This window comes from Sturnus vulgaris, chromosome 2 (genome assembly GCF_052056855.1).
Source record: "Sturnus vulgaris isolate bStuVul1 chromosome 2, bStuVul1.hap1, whole genome shotgun sequence".
NCBI classification, from domain to species: Eukaryota; Metazoa; Chordata; class Aves; order Passeriformes; family Sturnidae; genus Sturnus; species Sturnus vulgaris.
The window spans coordinates 117214903-117234703 of record NC_142244.1 but is presented as its reverse complement, the minus strand read 5'-3'; the positions used below and the strand labels follow the sequence as shown (position 1 = coordinate 117234703).

Genomic DNA, 19801 nt, shown 5'->3' with positions numbered 1-19801 from the left:
TGTCCAGTTGTGGCTCCTGCAGGAGAGCCCTGGAGGGGCTGGAGGTGTCCAGGGCAGGGAAGGGAGCTGGGAAGGGGCTGGAGCCCCAGGAGGGGCTGAGGGAGCTGGGAAAGGGGCTGAGGCTGGAGAAAAGGAGGCTCAGGGGGGACCTTGTGGCTCTGCACAAGTCCCTGGCAGGAGGGGCAGGGAGGGGGGGTCGGGCTGTGCTCCAGGGAACAGGGACAGGAGGAGAGGGAACGGCCTCAGGCTGGGCCAGGGCAGGCTCAGCTTGGACAGCAGCAGGAATTTCCCCATGGAAAGGGAGCTCGGGCTTTGGCAGGGGCTGCCCAGGGCAGTGCTGGGGTCACCTTCACTGGAAATGTTGAAAACTCTGTGGATGTGGCACTAGAGGTGACCGTGGGGGTGGTGCTGGGTGATGGTTGGACTCTGATCTTGGAGGTCTTTTCCAACTTTAACAACTCTGTGATTTGGCCCAAATATCTCAGTTTGGAGCAGAGCAGGAAGTGGAGAAGTTTCTGGGAGTTTTATATACTGGAAGTTCCTGTCACCTGTCCCATGACTGTGTCACCAGGCTGTGCTTTCAGCAGCATTTTTTGGTGTCAGCTGACAAAGAAATGTCACACAATTACAGCATCCACAGGGCTGCTGTAGAAACACAGAGCTAATCTATTCCTTCCTTGTTCCACAGCATTTAATCAAGGAAAACATTAGTTCTTTAATTAATTAATTAATTAATCAATACCTCTGTTGCCATCCTTCTCATTGCCCTCCTGATCTCCACAAATATTTAATGCTCAGGAAACATAAAAAAAGACAACTGTCACTCCTAGGGAGTCTCAGCCTAAAAGTGTTTTATGCTTTGATCCTGATCTTTTTGCAGTAGGTTAGCACTGCTCTTTAACCACTTTAAAACAAAAATAATTCTTGCCTGAAGAATAATTCTTGCCCTCTTTTTATCCTTACTCATTACAATTAATACTGGACTGGAGCAGAGTAGCTTTATAAACTTTTTAAAAATTATTTATTTAATATAAAGCACAATGTGTTGACTAATTGACCCTTAAAGATCCCTTCCAAGCCAGACTGTGATACGATTTTATGCGTGAAATAGAAATTAAATGAAAAAATTACTTTTTTTCAGACTATGTTCGTGAGTGGCTTTGCAAGAAAAAGACCCTGAAGGAGTCTGGCATCTCTGAGAGCAATTCTGAGGAAAACCTTCCCTTGAGCCAGTTCACAACCGTGGACAGAGAAGCAATTTGGGCAGAAGTGGAAAACGATCCAGAGAAAGCAGAGCTGAAAGCTGAGCAGGCTGAAAACGACGGATCTGAGCAGGACACCAGCGAGCACACAGAGTCTGCAGACACCAGCACAGGCCACGACAGTGACAACACCTCCTCCTTCTCCCCTTCCCTGGAGCTGCAGGAGGTGAGCACCGAGGACAGGGACGATGGCAGAGAGGCCCCAAGGCACGGGAATTCCCTCAGCGCCTCCCTGTCCGAGAGCTCCAAATCCAGCGCGGGGCCCAACCTCGTCAGGGCCGACTCGGAGAGGACTCAGGCCTCGGAATCTCTGTCCAGTGACGAGGAGGTGGACCTGGAGCTGCAGGAAATCGCCCAGTGCAGGCTGCTGAAGCAGCAGAAGGAGAAGCAGGAGCTGGCAGAGGCTCTGTTCAAGCACATGCTGCTGTACCTGCAGCCCTACGACTCCCGGCGCGTCCTCTACGCCTTCTCCGTGCTGGAGGCCGTGCTCAAAACCAACCCCAAGGAATTCATCGAGGCCGTGGCCACCACCAGCATGGACACCAGCTCCACAGCTCACCTCAACCTCATCTACAACCTCCTGGCTCGCCACCAGGAAGCTCTGGTGGGGCAGAGCTTTTATGGGAAGCTGCAGCCTCAGTCACCCACGGTGTGTCCTCACTCGGTGCTCATCGAGCTGCTCACCTACCTGTGCCTGAGCTTCCTGCGCTCCTACTACCCCTGCTGCCTGCAGCTCAGCCACAGGGACCTGCTGGCCAACAGGGACGTGCAGGTGAAGAGCGTGGAGGTGCTCATCAGGATGATGGCCCAGCTGGCCAGCACGGCCAAGGCGGCCGAGCCCAAGAGCGTGGAGTTCATCCGTGAGCTGCTGGGCAGGTGCAAAGTGCAGGAGTTCGTGCTGCTCTCGCTCTCGGCCTCCATGTACATCAGCCACAAACGCTACGAGCTGCTCGTGGCTGATGGGGCCAAGCACAGCCCTGAGGAGGAGGAGCTCCTCGAGGAGAACCTGATCAATTTTGGTCACGATCAGATCTGGAGCGAGCACCCGCTGCAGATTGAGCTGCTGAAGCTGCTGCAGGTGCTGATTGTCTTGGAGCACCACCTAGGCCAGAGCCCTGAGGAGCAGGAGAACCAGGCAGACCTCTCCAAGGAGTGGCAGCAGGCTCTCAACTTCCAGCAGGCCATTGGGGCCATGCAGTACGTGTACCCACACCCCATCACTTCCCAGGGACTCTTTGTCTCTGCCGTGGTCAGGGGGCTCCAGCCAGAGTATGGCCATGGGATGCATCCCACGTGGGTGAGCTTGGTCACCAGCTCCCTGCCCTATTTTGGGAAGTCCTTAGGTTGGACGGTGGCACCGTTTGTGGTGCAGATCTGTAAAAACCTGGATGAGCTCGTCAAGCAGTATGAAAATGAAGTTGTGAAGACGTCTGCTAAAACATCTGCCAGGTAAGAGGCACCTGATGGGGGGTGGATTTTTTTATCCTGAAAATTCCCCTTTTCACGGAGCAGGGAGTGTAGGAACTCCCTGGTTCAGCACTGTGACTCCCATAGTCTGATCCTTAATTCCTGCTGCACCTGTCCCTGGAGTGAGCTGGAGACAGGATTGTGGCAGAGGAGCAGCAGCTGGGATATTTCTTGGCTCCTTCTGCCTTCCATCCAAGAATAGAAGCTCTCAGTTTTATGGATCCTTTCATTTTGATACTCCTCACCTGATAGTCACTCCAATTTTAGCTATGGAATAGAAACAGGAAATTTTTAATCAAGGAGATACCACTTGGCTTATTAACATATTTGGTTTTTATTCCCTTTCCAAAGCTTCACTTCTAAAAGAGAAAATGTGACTCCTGATTACCCCCTCACCCTTCTGGAAGGGCTGACAACCATCGGGCACTTCTGCCTTCTGGATCATCCCAGTCCAACAAAAAAGGTATTTAGGAATCCCCTGACAGCAGAGTCACATCCCTTTTCCTTCCAGGTGAACATAAACAGTGAATTGTACAAGAAAATCACCTTAGAGAGGCCTCATAGCACACCCAGAGAACTCAACTGAGTCAAAGTGAAAGGACTGAGCTTAATTTTTCTGTATTTGAAGCCTGAAAAATGAATTTTAAATCATTGTTCATGAAGGTCTTGGTGATGCAAATATCAATCCTCTGTCCTTAACAAACTCATTTCTTTTCTTTTGAATCAATCATGTTTTGAGTGTTCCCTACAATTTTTAGGCTCTTGTGTGCATAAGAAATTATTTTAACATTGATATTTTGGGTTTTTTTTTCCCTAGTCATCCTGTTCAGCTGAACCTGCCAACCTGAGGAATGCCAGGAATGCCATCCTGGAGGAGCTGCCCCGAATTGTGAACACCATGAGCCTCCTCTGGAGTGTCATAAAGAGGGAAGACTCCCAAAAAAGACCAACTGACTTCTTTGGGACAACTAAAGGCTCCTCTTCAGTCTACTTTAAAGCAACCAAAGTAGGAGCTCTTTTAAAATGCTGATTTTTTTTTTTAATCTCCTCATCCTCATGTGCATTTTACATGGAGTTCTTTTATTGTTATTTATTTTCTGGGATAAAGAATAATATTTTATAAGCTAGGAGATAGTCTTTGCCTTACACTGATAATTATTTTCCCCCATTTACAGACGCTAAGAACAAAAATATTGGATTTTCTGAATCCCTTGACAGCACACCTTGGAATCCAACTGATGGCAGCAATTGCAGCAGTTTGGAACAGCAAAAAACCTCACAGGAGTCACAGTAAAACCAAGGTGAAGTTAAAGAAAGGCACCTTTTTATTTCCTATATAAAGGCAAATGTTACATTTATGTGGCCACTTCTCAACTCTGTTTGTAAATTCTTTGGGGTTTTTGAAATAGGACTGAAAAATCTGAAATCCTCTTAGAAAAAGCAGCAGGACTACAATTAAACCTCAATAAATAATCAAATAAAACCCATATTGTGGGTTTAAATCTAAGAGTAAAAGCCATTTCTTAATCAATACTGGATTGCAATTGGACAATTATATTTTAAAGCCCATGAATCAGCTCAGTTTCCAGAGAAAATGAGAGCTATGTTCTCTGGAACTCATTATTTATTTTGGGGAGAACTTTTTTCCTTTCCTGCTTTCATTGGAGCAGAATCCAGTTGTTTTCATAAGGTGTTGGGAGAAGATATTTAATGCCAAGGGATGTGTTGTTTGATTTAATCTTTGTAATTTACATTTCATTTTGAGGGGTGTGTCTTTTGTTCTGTTTTCCTTTGTCAGATTCTCCCAGTGGCCAGTGCATCCCAACTTATTCTCGTGGACTTAATTTGTGCCCTGAACACATTGAAAATTGACACCATATTATATCTGGTCAAAGAGGTGGTCAAGAAACCAGCACAAATCAAGAGGGAAGAGGTAAGCAGGAAGATAATTCCATTTTCTTCAAATATTCCAGCCTGGATCTGTTTCAATGTGCCTTTGGAGGGTTTGCTTTTAAATGTGGGATTGTCCTTTGCTCCTGAATAGGTTTTGGTATCCAAATTGTGTTTGATCCACAATAAGTAGATTCTTTAAAATATATCAGGCAGATGGTGATGGGACAAAGGGAATGGTTTTAAACTCTCAGATACAGGGTTAGCTGGGATTTTTGGGAATAAATCCTTCCCTCTGAGGGTGGGGAGAGGCTGGGATGGAATTCCCAGAGCAGCTGTGGCTGCCCCTGGATCCCTGGAAGTGTCCAAAACCAGTTTGGATTTTCTTTTTCCTTCTGATGGTAAATAAGTGTGGGTTTGCTTTTCTTTTCCAGAAATCCTCTCTCGTGGATATCCCAGTGCTGCAGTTCAGTTATGCTTTCATTCAGAGGTAACTCACTCCTTCTAAAAGAGAATTTTCTGTTTGACTCCAGTGAGGGAACAGCCAGCATTGCCACTTCTGCTTTCCTTTGATCTTCATGACCCAGAACACTTCAGTGCAGGAAATGTGCAGTCCTTGGTTATTGACACACAGCCACGGAGTGCCAGGGCTGTGACACTGGGAGGGGAAGTGGCACTGACAGTCAGGAAGGGCAGGACTGATCCCAAAGCTTTTAGGCCACCAAGTTCCTCTTATTTGTTTTTTGTTGGGTTTTTCTTTGTTGTTTTGGGGTGGGGTTTTTGGGTTTTTTTTTTTTGTTGCGGTTTTTGTTGGTTTTTTGTTGGGTTTTTTTTTGTTCTTTCCTTAACTTTACCTTCACTCCTGTGTGCTTTGGTTTTATTTTTTTTGGCAGACTCCCTGTCCCAGCCCTGCAGGAGAACTTCCAGCCCTTATTAGGGCTCCTCAGAGAATCTGTGCAGCTGAACTTGGCTCCTCCTGGCCACTTCCTTCTCCTCAGGTACTGCATGAGAGAGGAGAGGTTTCACTGAGGTTTTAACTGTGCAATTCCTGACTGAGAGTGCTCTGATCTCCCACAGCATCCTAAATGACTTTGTGACAAGGACACCCACCCTGGAAAACAAAAAGGACCAGAAAGACCTGCAGGTACAGTGGGTTAATTCACCTTTTAGTTCTTAAACCTGGCTCTGTTCATGTAAGGAAAAGTGGAGATGACCTGATCTATCCTTTGGATCTGAATTCCTTTTGGAATTGCTTTTGGGAATTCCTGCATGTGCATCCAAACATTTTGGCTGAGGGGAGACTCAAACATGAGAGACAAACACAATTTTGTCCCAAATCCTTGAAGTTTGAGTCCCAAAAGCTTTGAAAGCTCAGGTTCCAAATCTTGCAATCTTTTTAAAGCTGTTTTCTCTGTGCACTATTATGATTTTTTTCTCAGGAATGAGCTCCTAACACAAATAGGATGTCATGAATTCACATCCTGTGCGTGAATATTGAATTCTCTAAGGAAAAGGAATTAATCCTTGGAGCTCTCAGCAGGGTTTGGCAATGGGAATGGCTCTGAGCTCAGCTGTGTAAAGAAAGGAGCAGAGCAGGATTCTCCTCCTGTACTGCCCTATTTCACCAGGACAGTTTGAACACTTCTTTCCTGGGTGCTTTTGGGTTGTGGGTTTGACTTTCATGTGCCAACAGAGAAATTCAATCTCCCCTTCTGCTGCAGAGTCTTGCCAGCAAAATGCCAACAATGACAGAAAATGTCATTTTACAGCCTCTGCTTTGCTTTGGATGAGATTTGATTTCATTGCAGCTCCTGATTTCCCTGGAAATTAAATATACCAATTAAATACCTGATGCCACTTTGATTACATTACAGGAGGTGACCCAAAAAATCCTGGAGGCTGTGGGGACCATTGCTGGTTCTTCCCTGGAACAGACCAGTTGGCTGAGCAGAAATTTGGAAGTGAAAGCTCAACCTCAGATTTTACCAGATGAATTCAATGTGGAGGATGTGAATGGTAACTTCCCCTGGCTCCTGCTGCTCCCTCTCCTCTGCTGAAGGCAGTGAAGAGCACGAGGGGTTTGATGATGTGCATGATTTTTTTTTTTTTTCAGTGTAACACCAATTTGCAAATAAATGTTCTGTTTGGGCAGCAAATTAGGAAACAGCAACATTTAAATATTTAAACATTTAAAATTATTATTATTAATATTATATCATTTAAATATTTAAACATCTAATTAGCAACATTTAAACGTGTCTGAAGAGAAAACTCGATTATTTTGCCTCTTTCAGATACAACAGTGGCACCATCTTCAATGGTTTCTGCCTCTGCTCCTTCAATCTACAGTGTCCAAGCCCTTTCTCTCCTTGCAGAGGTCAGTGGGACCCTCTCATCTCTGGGGTTATTTGGATAATTAAACTGAGGAGGATTTTCCTGGTAGATTAAACAGGAGTGTGAATCTTTTGGGGGTCAGTGGGGCCCTCTCATCTGTGGGGTGATGTGGTGATTGAATCAGGTCTCAGTTTTATGTTTCCAATTTCAGTTGATTCAATCACCCCAGGATGATTTGGGTTATTAATCTGAGGAGGATATTCCTGGTAGATTAAACAGAGGTGTGAATCCTTTTACAGATCTAAATAATTTGGGGGTCAGTGGGGCCCTCTCATCTCTGGGGTTATTTGGATTATTAAACTGAGGAGGATTTTCCTGGTAGATTAAATAGAGATGTGAATCCTTTTACAGGTGTAAATCATTTGGGGGTCAGTGGGACCCTCTCATCTGTGGGGTTATTTGGATTATTAAACTGAGGAGGATTTTCCTGGTAGACTCAACAGCAGTGGAAACCTTTTGGGGGCTATTCCCTTGCACAAACTTCCAGCCTGGAACATTGCAGCCTTTCCCCTTTTCTAGCAGTGCCAGGTGTGGGTTTGAAGAGTTCTCCTGTGCATTTTGCAGGTGCTGGCCTCCCTGCTGGACGTGGTTTACCGCAGTGATGAGAAGGAGAAGGCCGTGCCCCTCATCTCCCGCCTGCTCTACTTCGTGTTCCCCTACCTGAGGAACCACAGGCCAGTCTCTCCCTGCTCCTGCCATTTTTTACTTCTTGACTTTTGTTTGCCTTTCTTTCTCCATTCTCTGTTCTAATGTGTTTGAGCAGTGTTTCACCAGGAGCTCAACCTGCTCTTGTTTCAGTTTTTTGCTCAGCTGTTGGGATTCTCCCAGCTGGGATTTTGGGTTTTACTGAAATCTCCCCTTTCTGTGCCTGTCAGGGAATGGGGCAGCAGAGCATGGGAAGGTCCCAGGATCCAGCAGGAAGCAGGAAAAGCATCATCTCTCCCTATCCTCTTCCTTGTTTTCCTCACAAATGTGGGAGAGATGGGTGATACCCATTTAAACACAGGCCATGGAATCCTGGAATGGTTTGGGTTGGAAGGGACCTTAAAGCCCATCCAGTGCCACCCCTGCCTGGGTCATGAATTCCAAATGCTGATACCATTAGAGACACTGAAATCATGGAATGGTTTAGGTTGAGAGGACCTTAAAAATCATCTTGTTCCCACTCCTGCCATGGCAGGGACACCTTCCACTGTCCCAATGTCCAACCTGGCCTTGGGCACTGCCAGGGATCCAGGGGCAGCCACAGCTGCTCTGGGAATTCCATCCCAGCTCATCCCCACCCTCTCAAGGAACAATTCCTTCCTAAAGATCTCATTCAAACCTTTTGTGAGTTGGAATCTATTCCTGAGCTTTAAAAAAGCCCATATTGATTATTTTTGTCCTCTCCTCCAGTGCCTACAACATTCCCAGTTTCCGTGCTGGTGCTCAGCTGCTCAGCTCCCTGAGTGGATACGCCTACACCAAGAGAGCCTGGAAAAAAGAAGTGCTGGAATTGTACATGGATCCATCTTTTTTCCAGATGGACACTTCCTGCACTCAGTAAGACGTGGCTTAAAGCTTGTATTCTGAATTTGTAAGGAAAGCCTTTAAAGGAGAAGAGTAACAGTGGGAAGAAAATTCAATTTAGTGCTTTCTTATGGAATGGGGTAATGTTAAAAATGGGTCTCACCACTAATTCTGCTCCAGACAAGAGTCTGCACACAAATCCTGCCTGGAAACTATTTCCTTGCATGAAAAGTTTGACCCAAATAATTTCTGAGGTGAATATAAAGCACAGCTTCCCCTGGATATCTAATTCCTTCTTTCTCTCCTGCAGCTGGAGATCCATCATTGACCATCTCCTCACACATGAGAAAACCATGTTTAAGGATTTGATGAGTAAGTATCAGCTGCTGATCATTTATTTTTACCCCAATTTGAAATCTATTTGCATTTGAGCCATTTGGGTGCATTTTTATTACCCTGATTTATCCATAAAGTGCTGACTATGCATAATTGACCATTTTGGGAACTTCATTCCCAGCTAAAGCTGAGTTAAATCAGGATTTTGGTCATGTCTAAAACACACCAGAGGAGGTTTTGCTGTAGAGGTGCTTCTGTTGGGTTCCCACATTCACATTTTGCTCGAATTTTGAGTTGTCCAAGTGTGGCCTTTCCCAGGAGGAGACTTTGGCAAACTGCAGATGTCTGCCATGAGCAGAGCAGCAAACCTTCAATTGATGTGCTGTGACCTCTAATTCAGGCTTGAGGAGAGTGTGGAACAACAAATCTTGGGGAAAAGGATGGGATAGAACCCTTTAAACTGACCTCAAGCAGCTTTAATCTCTTTTTCAGCCTTTCTAAAAGAATCATTGAACACTTAGAACACAAATTTTATTACGCAAGACGAATTCGCACTCGGTGATTCAGAGAAATTATTATTTTTGAATTTTTTTTGTAGAAGATTTCAGGGCACAGGGATTATTTGCAGGCAGGCAGTTTGTGAGGGGTGGATTATTGTGCTGTGTGTTGCAGCCATGCAGAGCAGTGCCCTGAAGCTGTACCCCAGCTTTGAGCAGAAGGCGATGCTGCTGAAGCGCCAGGCGTTCGCTGTCTTCAGCGGGGAGCTCGACCAGTACCACCTGTACCTGCCCCTGATCCAAGGTGAGCCTTCATCCCTTCAGCTGCAACACAAATCCCTTTGTCCCTGCATCCCTGGGAGTGTCCAAGGCCAGTTTTGTTGGAGGGTAGATGAAGGTGAAGCCCATGGATAATGTTTAATTAAACATCAAACTCCCAACCTGAACCATTCCACGATAAAAATTCTGCAACAAAGCAAAGTCCTCTTTTCCAACAAATGGTGTTTTTTTTTAATTTAGAACAAAATTTATGAATCTCTGAGTTCTACCAGATAAATGATCTCAGCAAATGTCAGGATTGATATGGGTTTAGATTTTCAAAGAGCAGAGCAGCTGGTAGTTGCTGTAAAGTTGTTTATTGTAAAGACTTTGGCAGACTCTGCAGGTGCCTGCCATGAGCAGTGCAGCAAACCTTCAATTGATTTGCTGTGATCTCTAATTCAGACTTGAGGAGAGTGTGGAAGAACAAATCCTGGAGAAAAGCATGGGATGAAGGTGAATTACACAAGCAAGGAAAGACAGGAATCTTGGTTTCCAGGCCTTTGGTCTGGAAATGTGATTATTTCATGGCAATCTTCCACCCACTCTTGACCTGTTGTTGTTCTCCCAAAATGCCAGTTTTGATCACATTTTGTGCACTATAAACCCACTCAGGCTATGTCTGAATTATAAATTAGTTTATACAATGCAAGGAACTCGGCCCAAAACTGATGATAAAGGAAAAAATGTGTTTTGCCACCTTCTACAAGGTGGAGAGGGACAGAATGACAGGACAAAGGGGATTGATCTTAAACTGAATGAGGCAGGGCTGGATGGGATCTTGGGCAGGAATTGTTCCCTGGGAGGGGCTGGGATGGAATTCCCAGAGCAGCTGTGGCTGCCCCTGGATCCCTGGAATGTTCAGTTCCAGGTTGGACATTGGGACAGTGGGAGGTGTCCCTGCCATGGCAGAGGTGGCACTGGATAATCTTTAATATCCCTTCCAACCCAAACCATTCCAGAATTCTACATTTTAATTCCCAAAACAACAACACAAATTCAGGATAATGCCTCTTTTATTTTGTTTTTTTCCCTTTTTTCATGCTTCCTGCAGAACGTCTGACTGAGAATCTCCGTGTGGGTCAGACCTCTCTGGTGGCTGCCCAGATGTTTCTCTTCTTTAGAGTTCTTTTATTGAGGATTTCCCCTCAACATCTCACCTCCCTGTGGCCAATCATGGTCACAGAACTGGTAAGAAAGAAGTTTTCAATTTACATTGGAAAAAAAGATCAGCCTGTGGTTATCTCAAATTTAACTTTTTTCTCTTGCCTGCTTGGAAATGTTTCCACAGTTTTACATTAATCTGATCATTTGTTAAATTGTCATTTAGGAAATTCCTTTGGGATTAATTTTGGTGGTGTTAATGGAATCTCTTGCCTGAATTATTAATTTGTTACAAGTCATAAAGGTTCCTTTTCAATGCAAATCCTCACTTTTAGTTGGGATTGAGTTCTATGAACATTTCAGCATCTCCATTATTATTGCTTTAAAGATCCAGACATTTCTACAGCTGGAGGAAGATTTAACTGAGGAAGAGGAACCAGCAAAGTAAGAGTTTCCATTTGAGAGACTTCTTTAAAATTAATTAATTAATTTAATTAGCTTCTGGGTTAGGGAGAAGAGTTTGAGAGATTTCTTTAAAAATAATGAATTAATTCTCTGTGATATAGAGGAGCCAACAGGATATTTTGCTATTGCACTTTTATATTTCTGGTGCTAATAAATCATAATTTAGGAATTTTTTTTTTAGCAGCTAAATTAGTGATATGCTTAAAAATATAAGCACTAAGTATTAGTTGTGTACAAAAATAAAGTTAAATGCTAAATTGGCTGTTGAATATTTTAACATGGAACTACAGCACTCCAGGCTTGTATTCTGAATTTGCAAGGACAAGCTTTAAAGGAGAAGAGTAATATTGGAGAAAAAAATCTATTTTTTGCCATTTTTTTGGTGTATTTTAGATTATTTTGCTCGTACAGAATAAAAATAATTGTCCAAGAGCTCCTTTGTGTAAATGTGGGTATTCTTTTTGTGCTGACTGAAAAACCTTGAGTGGATTGGGAGTTTTAATGGAATTTTTTTTTTTTTTTAATTTATTTAAAACCCAGGAGCAACACCAAAATCAGCAAAGGCAAAAGCTCAGGGGATGGCAGTGGGGCTGAAATCCAGCCCAACGAGCTGTGCCTGTACCTGGCAGCCTGCAAATTCCTGGACACAGCCCTTTCCTTCCCCCCTGACAGGATGCAGCTCTTCCAAATGTGAGGGTTTTTTTTGGTTGGTTTGGGGTTTTTTTTTGGTTTTACTTAGAGCTAGAATTTAAAAAATACACGGAGGAAATGGATTTTCTTGTGTTTGGGCTTGGTTGTTTATTAAATCTTATTAAAAATAAAATATGATTAAATTTAATTACAAAAGAAAATATTTTACTATATATTTATTTATTTACTACGTATTTATTAGATAATATTTTATTATTTTATACTTTATTAAAAGTACAGAAAGTTTAGCAACACTTCTAGCCATCAGCTAGAAGTGAGCAAAATGGAGATGAATCCATTATAGTTATAAGTTATAATTAAAAAGTTTCTTAAAGATAAACACTTTAATAGAGAAATAACTTTTATATTTTTTTATACTTTTCACTTAATAATTAAATTCTCATGACTTTCAGTGTGGCACTAAGTGTTCAACTAGAAACTATTACTTGAAACCATGAAGAAAAAGAAAGATGAGCACCAAGAGAGACACCACTCCAATTCTTCCATTTTATCTTATATTTATTACTGTATTATAAAAACTTTAAAACCTTGCACAGTGGGAAATCACACACTTTTATTTACCTACACACCTGTGATTTTAATTTTATTGCTTAAATTTGGAAGCCTTTTTTAAGGCCTCAAAGCAGTGTTGTGCAGGGGGTCAGTGGCAGAAAGCTCAAAAAACTCAGGATTTTGGGATCCAACATTCCTCTTGTTCCCTTATCCTTTAAAAAAAATCAGTTTTCCTCAAGATTTCATTTTGGTTTTCATCAGTTTCTTTTAGGAGTGGTGATGTTCAGATAAATGGGATTTGGGAGAAGAATTTGGTCTTGGTGTAGGAGGATTTCATCATCTTCTTTAGGGGATTCCTTAACTTGGAAAATTGGGAGAGCAGAAAAATTGAGATTTTTTTTTTTTTTTTTCCATCTGCACATACTTGGGAATGTTTTGGAGCTGGTTGTATTTAAATCTTAACAAATTACTAATGTAATCATTCATTAATAGTATTTAAATCTTAACAAATTACTGATGGAACAATTCATTAACAGCAAAACAGAACATTTATGAGAGATTTTTGTAGAAACAACTGCACTAAACTAAGCATGATCCAAACAAGGATTTCCAATTTTTTATTTTTATTTTTTAAAGAATCAATCCATTTATTCCAGGTACAAATGGGCCTTTGTACCAGAGGTGGACACAGAATCTTCTCCTGTCACCTCTCACCTGGTGGAAAATCACCAGGAATGCCAACCACACATCGTGAGGATCATGGATCTGCTCAAGATGAAATATGGGGTAAAGAAAAAAAAAAATCCATTTATTTACTTTTCCAAACATAAGATTTTAAGTTATTCAAAGGAATTTTAGATATTCCCTATGAGGAAAAGGAAAAAGCTGCCCAGAGCAGCTGGCCAAGGCCAGGTTGGACATTGGGGCTTGGAGCAGCCTGGGACAGTGGAAGAGCTCATGGATGAGCTGGATGAATTTTAAGGTCCTTTCCAACCTTTTCCTTTTCTATTTTTTCTATTAAAAAAAAAAGAATATTTCTATTATATCTAATATTTCTTCTTTTTTTTTATATAAGAGTTGAGATTAAATGTGTGAGACTGTGAAAATATTATATAAATAAAAATCAATAAACATCTAAATCCAAACAAAAAATACAAACTGAGTTTTAGAGTATTTTAAGTTAACAAATTTAAAATGGAGTTTTATTTTTTTTAACAAGGTTTTTTTAAGGATAAACTGTTTAATTAAGCAATATTATTTAATTTTTTTTAATTTTTAATTTAATAATTAACTATTTGTGGTCTGCAATGTGGACTTCTTTGTTTAATTATATAATATTACTTAAATTTATGAAGAAGGATTAGTTTTTGTTTTAAAACTTCTATTTTGCTTTACATATAGTATTTTAAAACTTAAAAGTTTTCAACTATGTGATATTACACAGTTTTATTTCAACTACAAACTCATAATTTTAGTTTTATTATTTAATTTTGGAAGCCTTCTCTACAACCTTAGGTCAAAAGCAATGTTCTCTTGAGAGTCAGCAGAGAAAATCTCAATTTCTCAATGAGCAGAGTTCCAATATTTACCTTTAGTAAATCCCAATTTTTTATTTTTTTTTTTTTTTTATTTTTTTTTCTTTCAGGACCCAAAACACCTCGAAGGAATTCCCAGGAATCCCAAATTCCCCTTGCTGAGCTTTCACTCCGTGTCCAGCATCACTCAGCTGATTCCTTTTTTCCAGACTCTGTGCTGGGCATTCACAGCCCATGGCAATAATTCCCAAAATTCCCAGCCCTGTGCAGCTGCTTCCATGGATTCTCCTGGCACCAACAGCATCAGGATCCTGCAGCAGCTGGAGGACAGCGTGGAATGGGATTTTCTGGAAAATCTGGAAACCTGAGCCTCACCTGAGACCACCTGGATCAACAGCAAACACGGGGAAAGCTTGGCTGAAATTCCCTTTTTTTTTTTTTTTTTTTTTTTCCCCCCAGATTTTCAGCTGCATATTTTGGGATTTCTCCCTGCTGTTGCAGAGTGTTCTTCAATTATTCAGGAGCTGGTGGGGGGGAAAAAAAAGGGCAGTTTGGTGGGAATTTCTCAGAATTCCTGTGTTTTATTTGTTTTCCATGAGGATTAAAGACATTTTGTAAATAAGGGAAGAATATTTTGGATTTGATGCAAGTAGCAGCTGCCCTGGGATTTCTCCAGTATTTTAAAGTGCTTTTGGACCTGTGTCCTGAAGGCAAATTGAAGGCAAATCCAATGTTGCATGTCAGTGTACAATCAGTTTGCAGTGAGTCATTTCCTGAGGTGAAAGCCCCTTAATTTGGCCCAAATTGATCAAATTCTGAACAAATCCTCCAAATTCCTCACAGATGGATTTTCTAAATCTCAGCCTTGTGCAAAGTGCTGCAGCTTTGCCCTGGCTGTAATTTCAGCTCTGTGCTAGAACAGTATTCTTCAGGCTCAGCAATTCCTAATAAATCAGAAATGTGCATAAAACACAAAGTTATGCCAGGAGCATTTTGTAATTAGCATTACTTGAGGGGGGGGGTTTGGTTTTAATTAATCGATTAAAAGATTTTAATTCATATTTTTTAAATTAAAAGCTTTCATTCTTTCAGTGACTCAGGTGGCTGCAGCTTCTGAAATGCAACTAAACGGAGATAATGCTGTAAAAATAGAAACTGCTTAACTAAAACGAAAATAAGTTTTTTTACAGAACATTTTTTTTTGTACAAAAGAATGTATTTGGCTGTTCCTGGATGGTGAGAGAGGTAGGGGGATCGTCCCAGTGCTTTTCCTAAATTAAAAAGGACATGGGAAATGTTTGGTTGGGAGTCAGGCATTTCTTTTTCCCAAACTCCCATAACAAACGTGGGAGGCTTCTCTGCATTGGGTTTTAGGTAGAGATGGATGAGATTTTCATCTTGGATTTATAAACTAAAATAATGAAACATCCTTTACTCTCATACTGGAATACTGTACAAAAATAATACCACAATAGGCTTGTGCTAAATGTATTTAAATCCTTTTGTATTTTTACAGTGAAGGAAAGTGGTGGACTGAGGTGTAGTCATTGAGAATGGGAATTATTTCTATTCATATAATTTATTAATGGTCTCTAATGCTGTTGGAATGAGCACAAGTGAAAAGTTACCCTTTGAAAGCATTACTTGAATATTGGAGCAGGCCACTTTTTAAAATGTTGGTGTTCATTTCCTGCCTATCTTCAACAATTTTTATGGATAATCTGAATACTCAGGATGCTTTGGTATTTTTACTTTCAGTTTCCTGCTGGTTGCATTTCATACTTGGGTATTTCCCTTAAAAATGCTGAGAAAGGAGAGTAGGGTTAGATGGGATGTTGGGAAGGAATTCCTGGCTGTGAGGGTGAGGAGGGGCTGGGATGGAATTCCCAGAGCAGCTGTGGCTGCCCCTGGATCCCAAGGCCAGGTTGGACATTGGGACAGTGGGAGGTGTCCCTGCCATGGCAAGGGTGGCACTGGATGGGATTTAAGGTCCTTTCCAACCCAAACCATTCCAGGATTCCATGATTCTGTTATTCCATGATTTTATCAAATGGCTGTTAAAATCTAAGACACCTTTTTGCCCCTAAACTGCTTTCAGTGGCCTCAGGCATTTTAAGCCATAATCCTTCCACTTTAGAAGAAAAAGTTCTTTAAAATACAGTATCCAAGCAGATCTTTTATAATTTTAAATAACATGAAAAAGGAGGGAAGGGCTTTAACTAAAAGTCCTGCTTGAGTGCTGGAGGGGGACAGTTCCACAGGCCCAAAGGGGAATATTTTCTTCTTTTATCCCATAATTTTATTACTTTTCCATGTGGGACTAACTGTGATGGTTTTCTCCTTATGCTCCCACTGATAAATCCACTGAGGAACCACTGAGGGCTGTTCTGCTCTAAACTGCTCCTACCAAAGCAGAACAACCTCACTGTCCATGAATCTGGAAATGTTTTTGCCTGGAACTCCAGACATTTTCTCCTTTTCCAGGAGAGGAAATGCTTTTGCTTTGCAGTGTTTTTGCTTTTCAGTCTAACCAAGCTCAGCTTTATCTTGGATACTTCAGCTCCAATACAACAGAGCCACAGTGCACAGAGGGAGACACTGAAATATTCCAAAGGATTTCATTTTCCTGAAAGAAAAAATTAGGAGGTGCAACCAAGGGAAACTGCTGAAGAGCAGCAGGACTTGAAGTGTAGAGCATTAAGTGATGATTGTGTATCCCATACATGAATGTAATTCTTCTAATAATATTAAATGTTATTTTGCAATACCTTTTCAAATGCAGTTGTTATTTTTCAGCCTGCCTTCACTGTTCATTTACCAACTTGAATTTTTATCTGACTCTGGAAAAGCTCCCAAATTCAATCACAGAGTGATTGAGATTGGAAAAGATCTCCAAGATCATCAGGTCCCAGCTGTGCCCCATGGCTACCTTGTCACCCTGAGTGCCACCTCCAGGGATGGGCACTCCAAAGCTCCCTGGGCAGCCCCTGCCAAGGCCTCAGCTCCCTTTCCATGGGGAAATTTCTCCTGAAACTTCCTGAAATTTCTCCTCCCAGCTACACAATCCCAGGTCCATGACTGTGCAATGAGCCACATCAAGGGACCCATCCAAATTAAAAACCACTCTTAAAATATTATCCTGGATCACTTTCCCGAGCTCCTTCATTGTTCAGCTGGACAAAAATACTGCCAGAGCAGAAGCAGGAACTAAATTCCTCCCTGACCACCCTTTCCAGGAGGAAATTCCTGCTGAAAATCCCATTTCAGGGCATGAGGGCTGTGGATCCAGCAGCAGGAGTCCCTGCTGGCCCCTGCCTTGGGAGAGGCTGTGCTGCTGCCTCTCTTCCCCTCTGCTCCTCCTCCTGTATCCCTGGCTCTTACATCCCTGAAATTCCCACACTGAAATCCCTGTCCCTACTTGGGACAAGCTTTGGGAATTGTGTCTGGAACATGGAGCACGTGGAGGCAGCTGCAGGGATCATGGATTCACCTGGATGGAGGGAGAGACTTCCCAGGAAATCAGGAGCTGCTGCTGCACATTTTCACCTATCCAAGGGAATGCCCTGGAAGTGCTGCTTTCCATCCAGAGGGAAGAAAACTCTTCTGTACCATGAGCTTTAACATCTCAAGCTGGAGGAGAGTGGTTTAAATGATGAAATGGGAAAGCTGCTGTTCACATTTCACCCTTCCCTGTATCCAGGGCTCCCCTGGAAACTTGGGATGGATGTGGATGTGCCCAACACTGAGAGCTGTGGAGCCATCCAAGGATTGCTGAGAGAAAGAGCAGGATGTGGCTGGGGAAGGGGCCATGGGGAGGTGGGCAGCAATTTCTGGGACAAAATTCTTGTTCTGCTCCTGGAGATGAGCACAAGCACAGGGATGAGCTCAGAGAGTGTCAGACAGAAATCCTGCTCTGCTCCAGGAGACAACCTTGGCTGCTGGGGTCAAAGAAGAGAATCCCAGAATCATCAAGGCTGGAAAAGACCTTTAGGCTCTGTCAAGATCCAGTTATTAAAGTTATTAAAAATGCCTCTGCCTGAATTAAGGTGCAAACAAAACCATAGGCCAATGACAGTAATATGGATTTTATTTGATAATAAATATGAGAGAGAAAATGAAGATAGAAAATAAGGTGGGGGGAGACAGAGAGTGACAGGGACAGAATAAAGAAAATATCACCACTCCACTGATCCCAGTGATGTTCTATTGATGCTCTCCAGCAGCTCCTGGGGTGATGGTCTCACAAAAGCACAGAATCTCATGGGTTCCTGTAGCTCAGGCCAGCTGGGAATCCCAGGGCTGTGTCTTGCAGCAGACTCAGGATCTGTTGCATCCTATGCACTCCTGTGGTGCAAGGCTTCAGGAATGACTCTGGGGGGAACTTTTGGGGGGTCTCTGATGGATTCTGACACCCCCTGAGGTGTCCCTCATGTGGATGTGGCCTCTGGAGTTGGGGGTTTGTGTGTTCAGTGCCTCTGAGCAGAGTTACACCCAAAACCTCCTCCCCTCCTGGTTTTGGGTGGAGGCTGTGGAAACCTGGCCACTGTGGGCTGTGGTGTCCACACCCCAAACCCGGCCAGGGAAGGATCTCTGCTGGGTTTGGCACTTTTGTGGGTGCACTCCTCTCCCTCAGTCCTGTCTGTTTATCCCTGGAATCACTGAACAATAGCACATGCAGGGGTTTGACTTCCAAAGTCCCAGTTAGGAATCTTCAGGGAGGCTTCTGTGCTTGTAGCTTCTTTATAGAGTTATTGTTATAATGGGGAAAAACCCTTTCATAACAATGTTGAAGGCATGAATCGTTTCAATCCCTGGCAGGCTCCTCATGCTCAGCCATGACCCCAGCACCACCAGCATTAAATTGAAGTGTGAACAAAGACTCTCCAACTAATTAAAGTTAGAAAGTGGTACATTTATTAGGACGTGGGACACACCCAGGAGAAATCTCCCACAGGCATGTGCAAAATTCACAGAGCTCCTGCTCTCCATTTATTCCCCAAAATCTTACATATTCATAGAATTACCCAACACACCTACACATATGCATTACCTGACCTCACCTACCTCCACTTCGGATTAAAATGAGCTCGAAGTCCTTTCATGCTTGTGCAGTTCTTTGTTTGAAATGGGTCACTGGGTCTTGAAATGGGTCAGTGATCTTCTAAGATGAAGTCAAGGATGTCTTCCTCACGGTCAGCTTTTCACCTTTGCTTTGTTGCCAGGCTCTCTGGTTCCTTGGCCATGGTCCAAGCTCCCTAACCAGGTTCTGGCTGGTTTTGGGGCCCAGGTGCAGTGATGGTTTCTTCATCTTTACAAAGCCCCATCCTCCCACCCTGACACAACAAAGCCAAGCAAATGATGTATTGTCTTAGCTCTAGCTAGCTCCATCTGCTAATAATTAACTTTTCTACATTGCTGCTACTCTCCTTGCTAAATTCTTAATCATTATATGTATTGTTTCTATCCCCTAGCTAAACTCTTAACCCTTTAATTCTTTAAGGCCTTGGATTCACAAGTGCCACATCTACAAGTTCTTAGAATGTTTCCAGGGATGGAGATTCCACCACAACCCTGGGCATCCTGTTCCAATGTTTTACCATCCTTTGCAGGAAGAAACGTTTCCAATACCCGATCTAAACCTGCCCTGGCCCAGCCTGAGGCCGTTCCCTCTCCTCCTGTCCCTGTTCCCTGGAGCAGAGCCCGACCCCCCCCTCCCTGCCCCTCCTGCCAGGGACTTGTGCAGAGCCACAAGGTCCCCCCTGAGCCTCCTTTTCTCCAGCCTCAGCCCCTTTCCCAGCTCCCTCAGCCCCTCCTGGGGCTC

General features: G+C 42.9%; 1 protein-coding gene across 1 annotated transcript in view; it reads left to right on the top strand.

The window, feature by feature from the left end:
- DOP1B (DOP1 leucine zipper like protein B) overlaps positions 1–16747 on the top strand; it is a 43776-nt gene extending 27029 nt beyond the window's left edge. The window contains exons 19-37 of the mRNA XM_014893195.2: positions 1142–2711; positions 3081–3192; positions 3547–3735; positions 3905–4030; positions 4528–4662; positions 5054–5109; positions 5513–5617; positions 5697–5763; positions 6494–6635; positions 6914–6996; positions 7578–7687; positions 8409–8555; positions 8833–8894; positions 9531–9659; positions 10728–10864; positions 11166–11221; positions 11783–11932; positions 13102–13231; positions 14091–16747. Of these exons, the coding sequence (XP_014748681.2) occupies positions 1142–2711; positions 3081–3192; positions 3547–3735; positions 3905–4030; positions 4528–4662; positions 5054–5109; positions 5513–5617; positions 5697–5763; positions 6494–6635; positions 6914–6996; positions 7578–7687; positions 8409–8555; positions 8833–8894; positions 9531–9659; positions 10728–10864; positions 11166–11221; positions 11783–11932; positions 13102–13231; positions 14091–14348 (3764 nt within the window). The 3' untranslated portion in view covers positions 14349–16747. The remainder of the gene's footprint in view (positions 1–1141; positions 2712–3080; positions 3193–3546; positions 3736–3904; positions 4031–4527; positions 4663–5053; positions 5110–5512; positions 5618–5696; positions 5764–6493; positions 6636–6913; positions 6997–7577; positions 7688–8408; positions 8556–8832; positions 8895–9530; positions 9660–10727; positions 10865–11165; positions 11222–11782; positions 11933–13101; positions 13232–14090) is intronic.
- The last annotated feature ends 3054 nt before the right edge of the window (positions 16748–19801 follow it).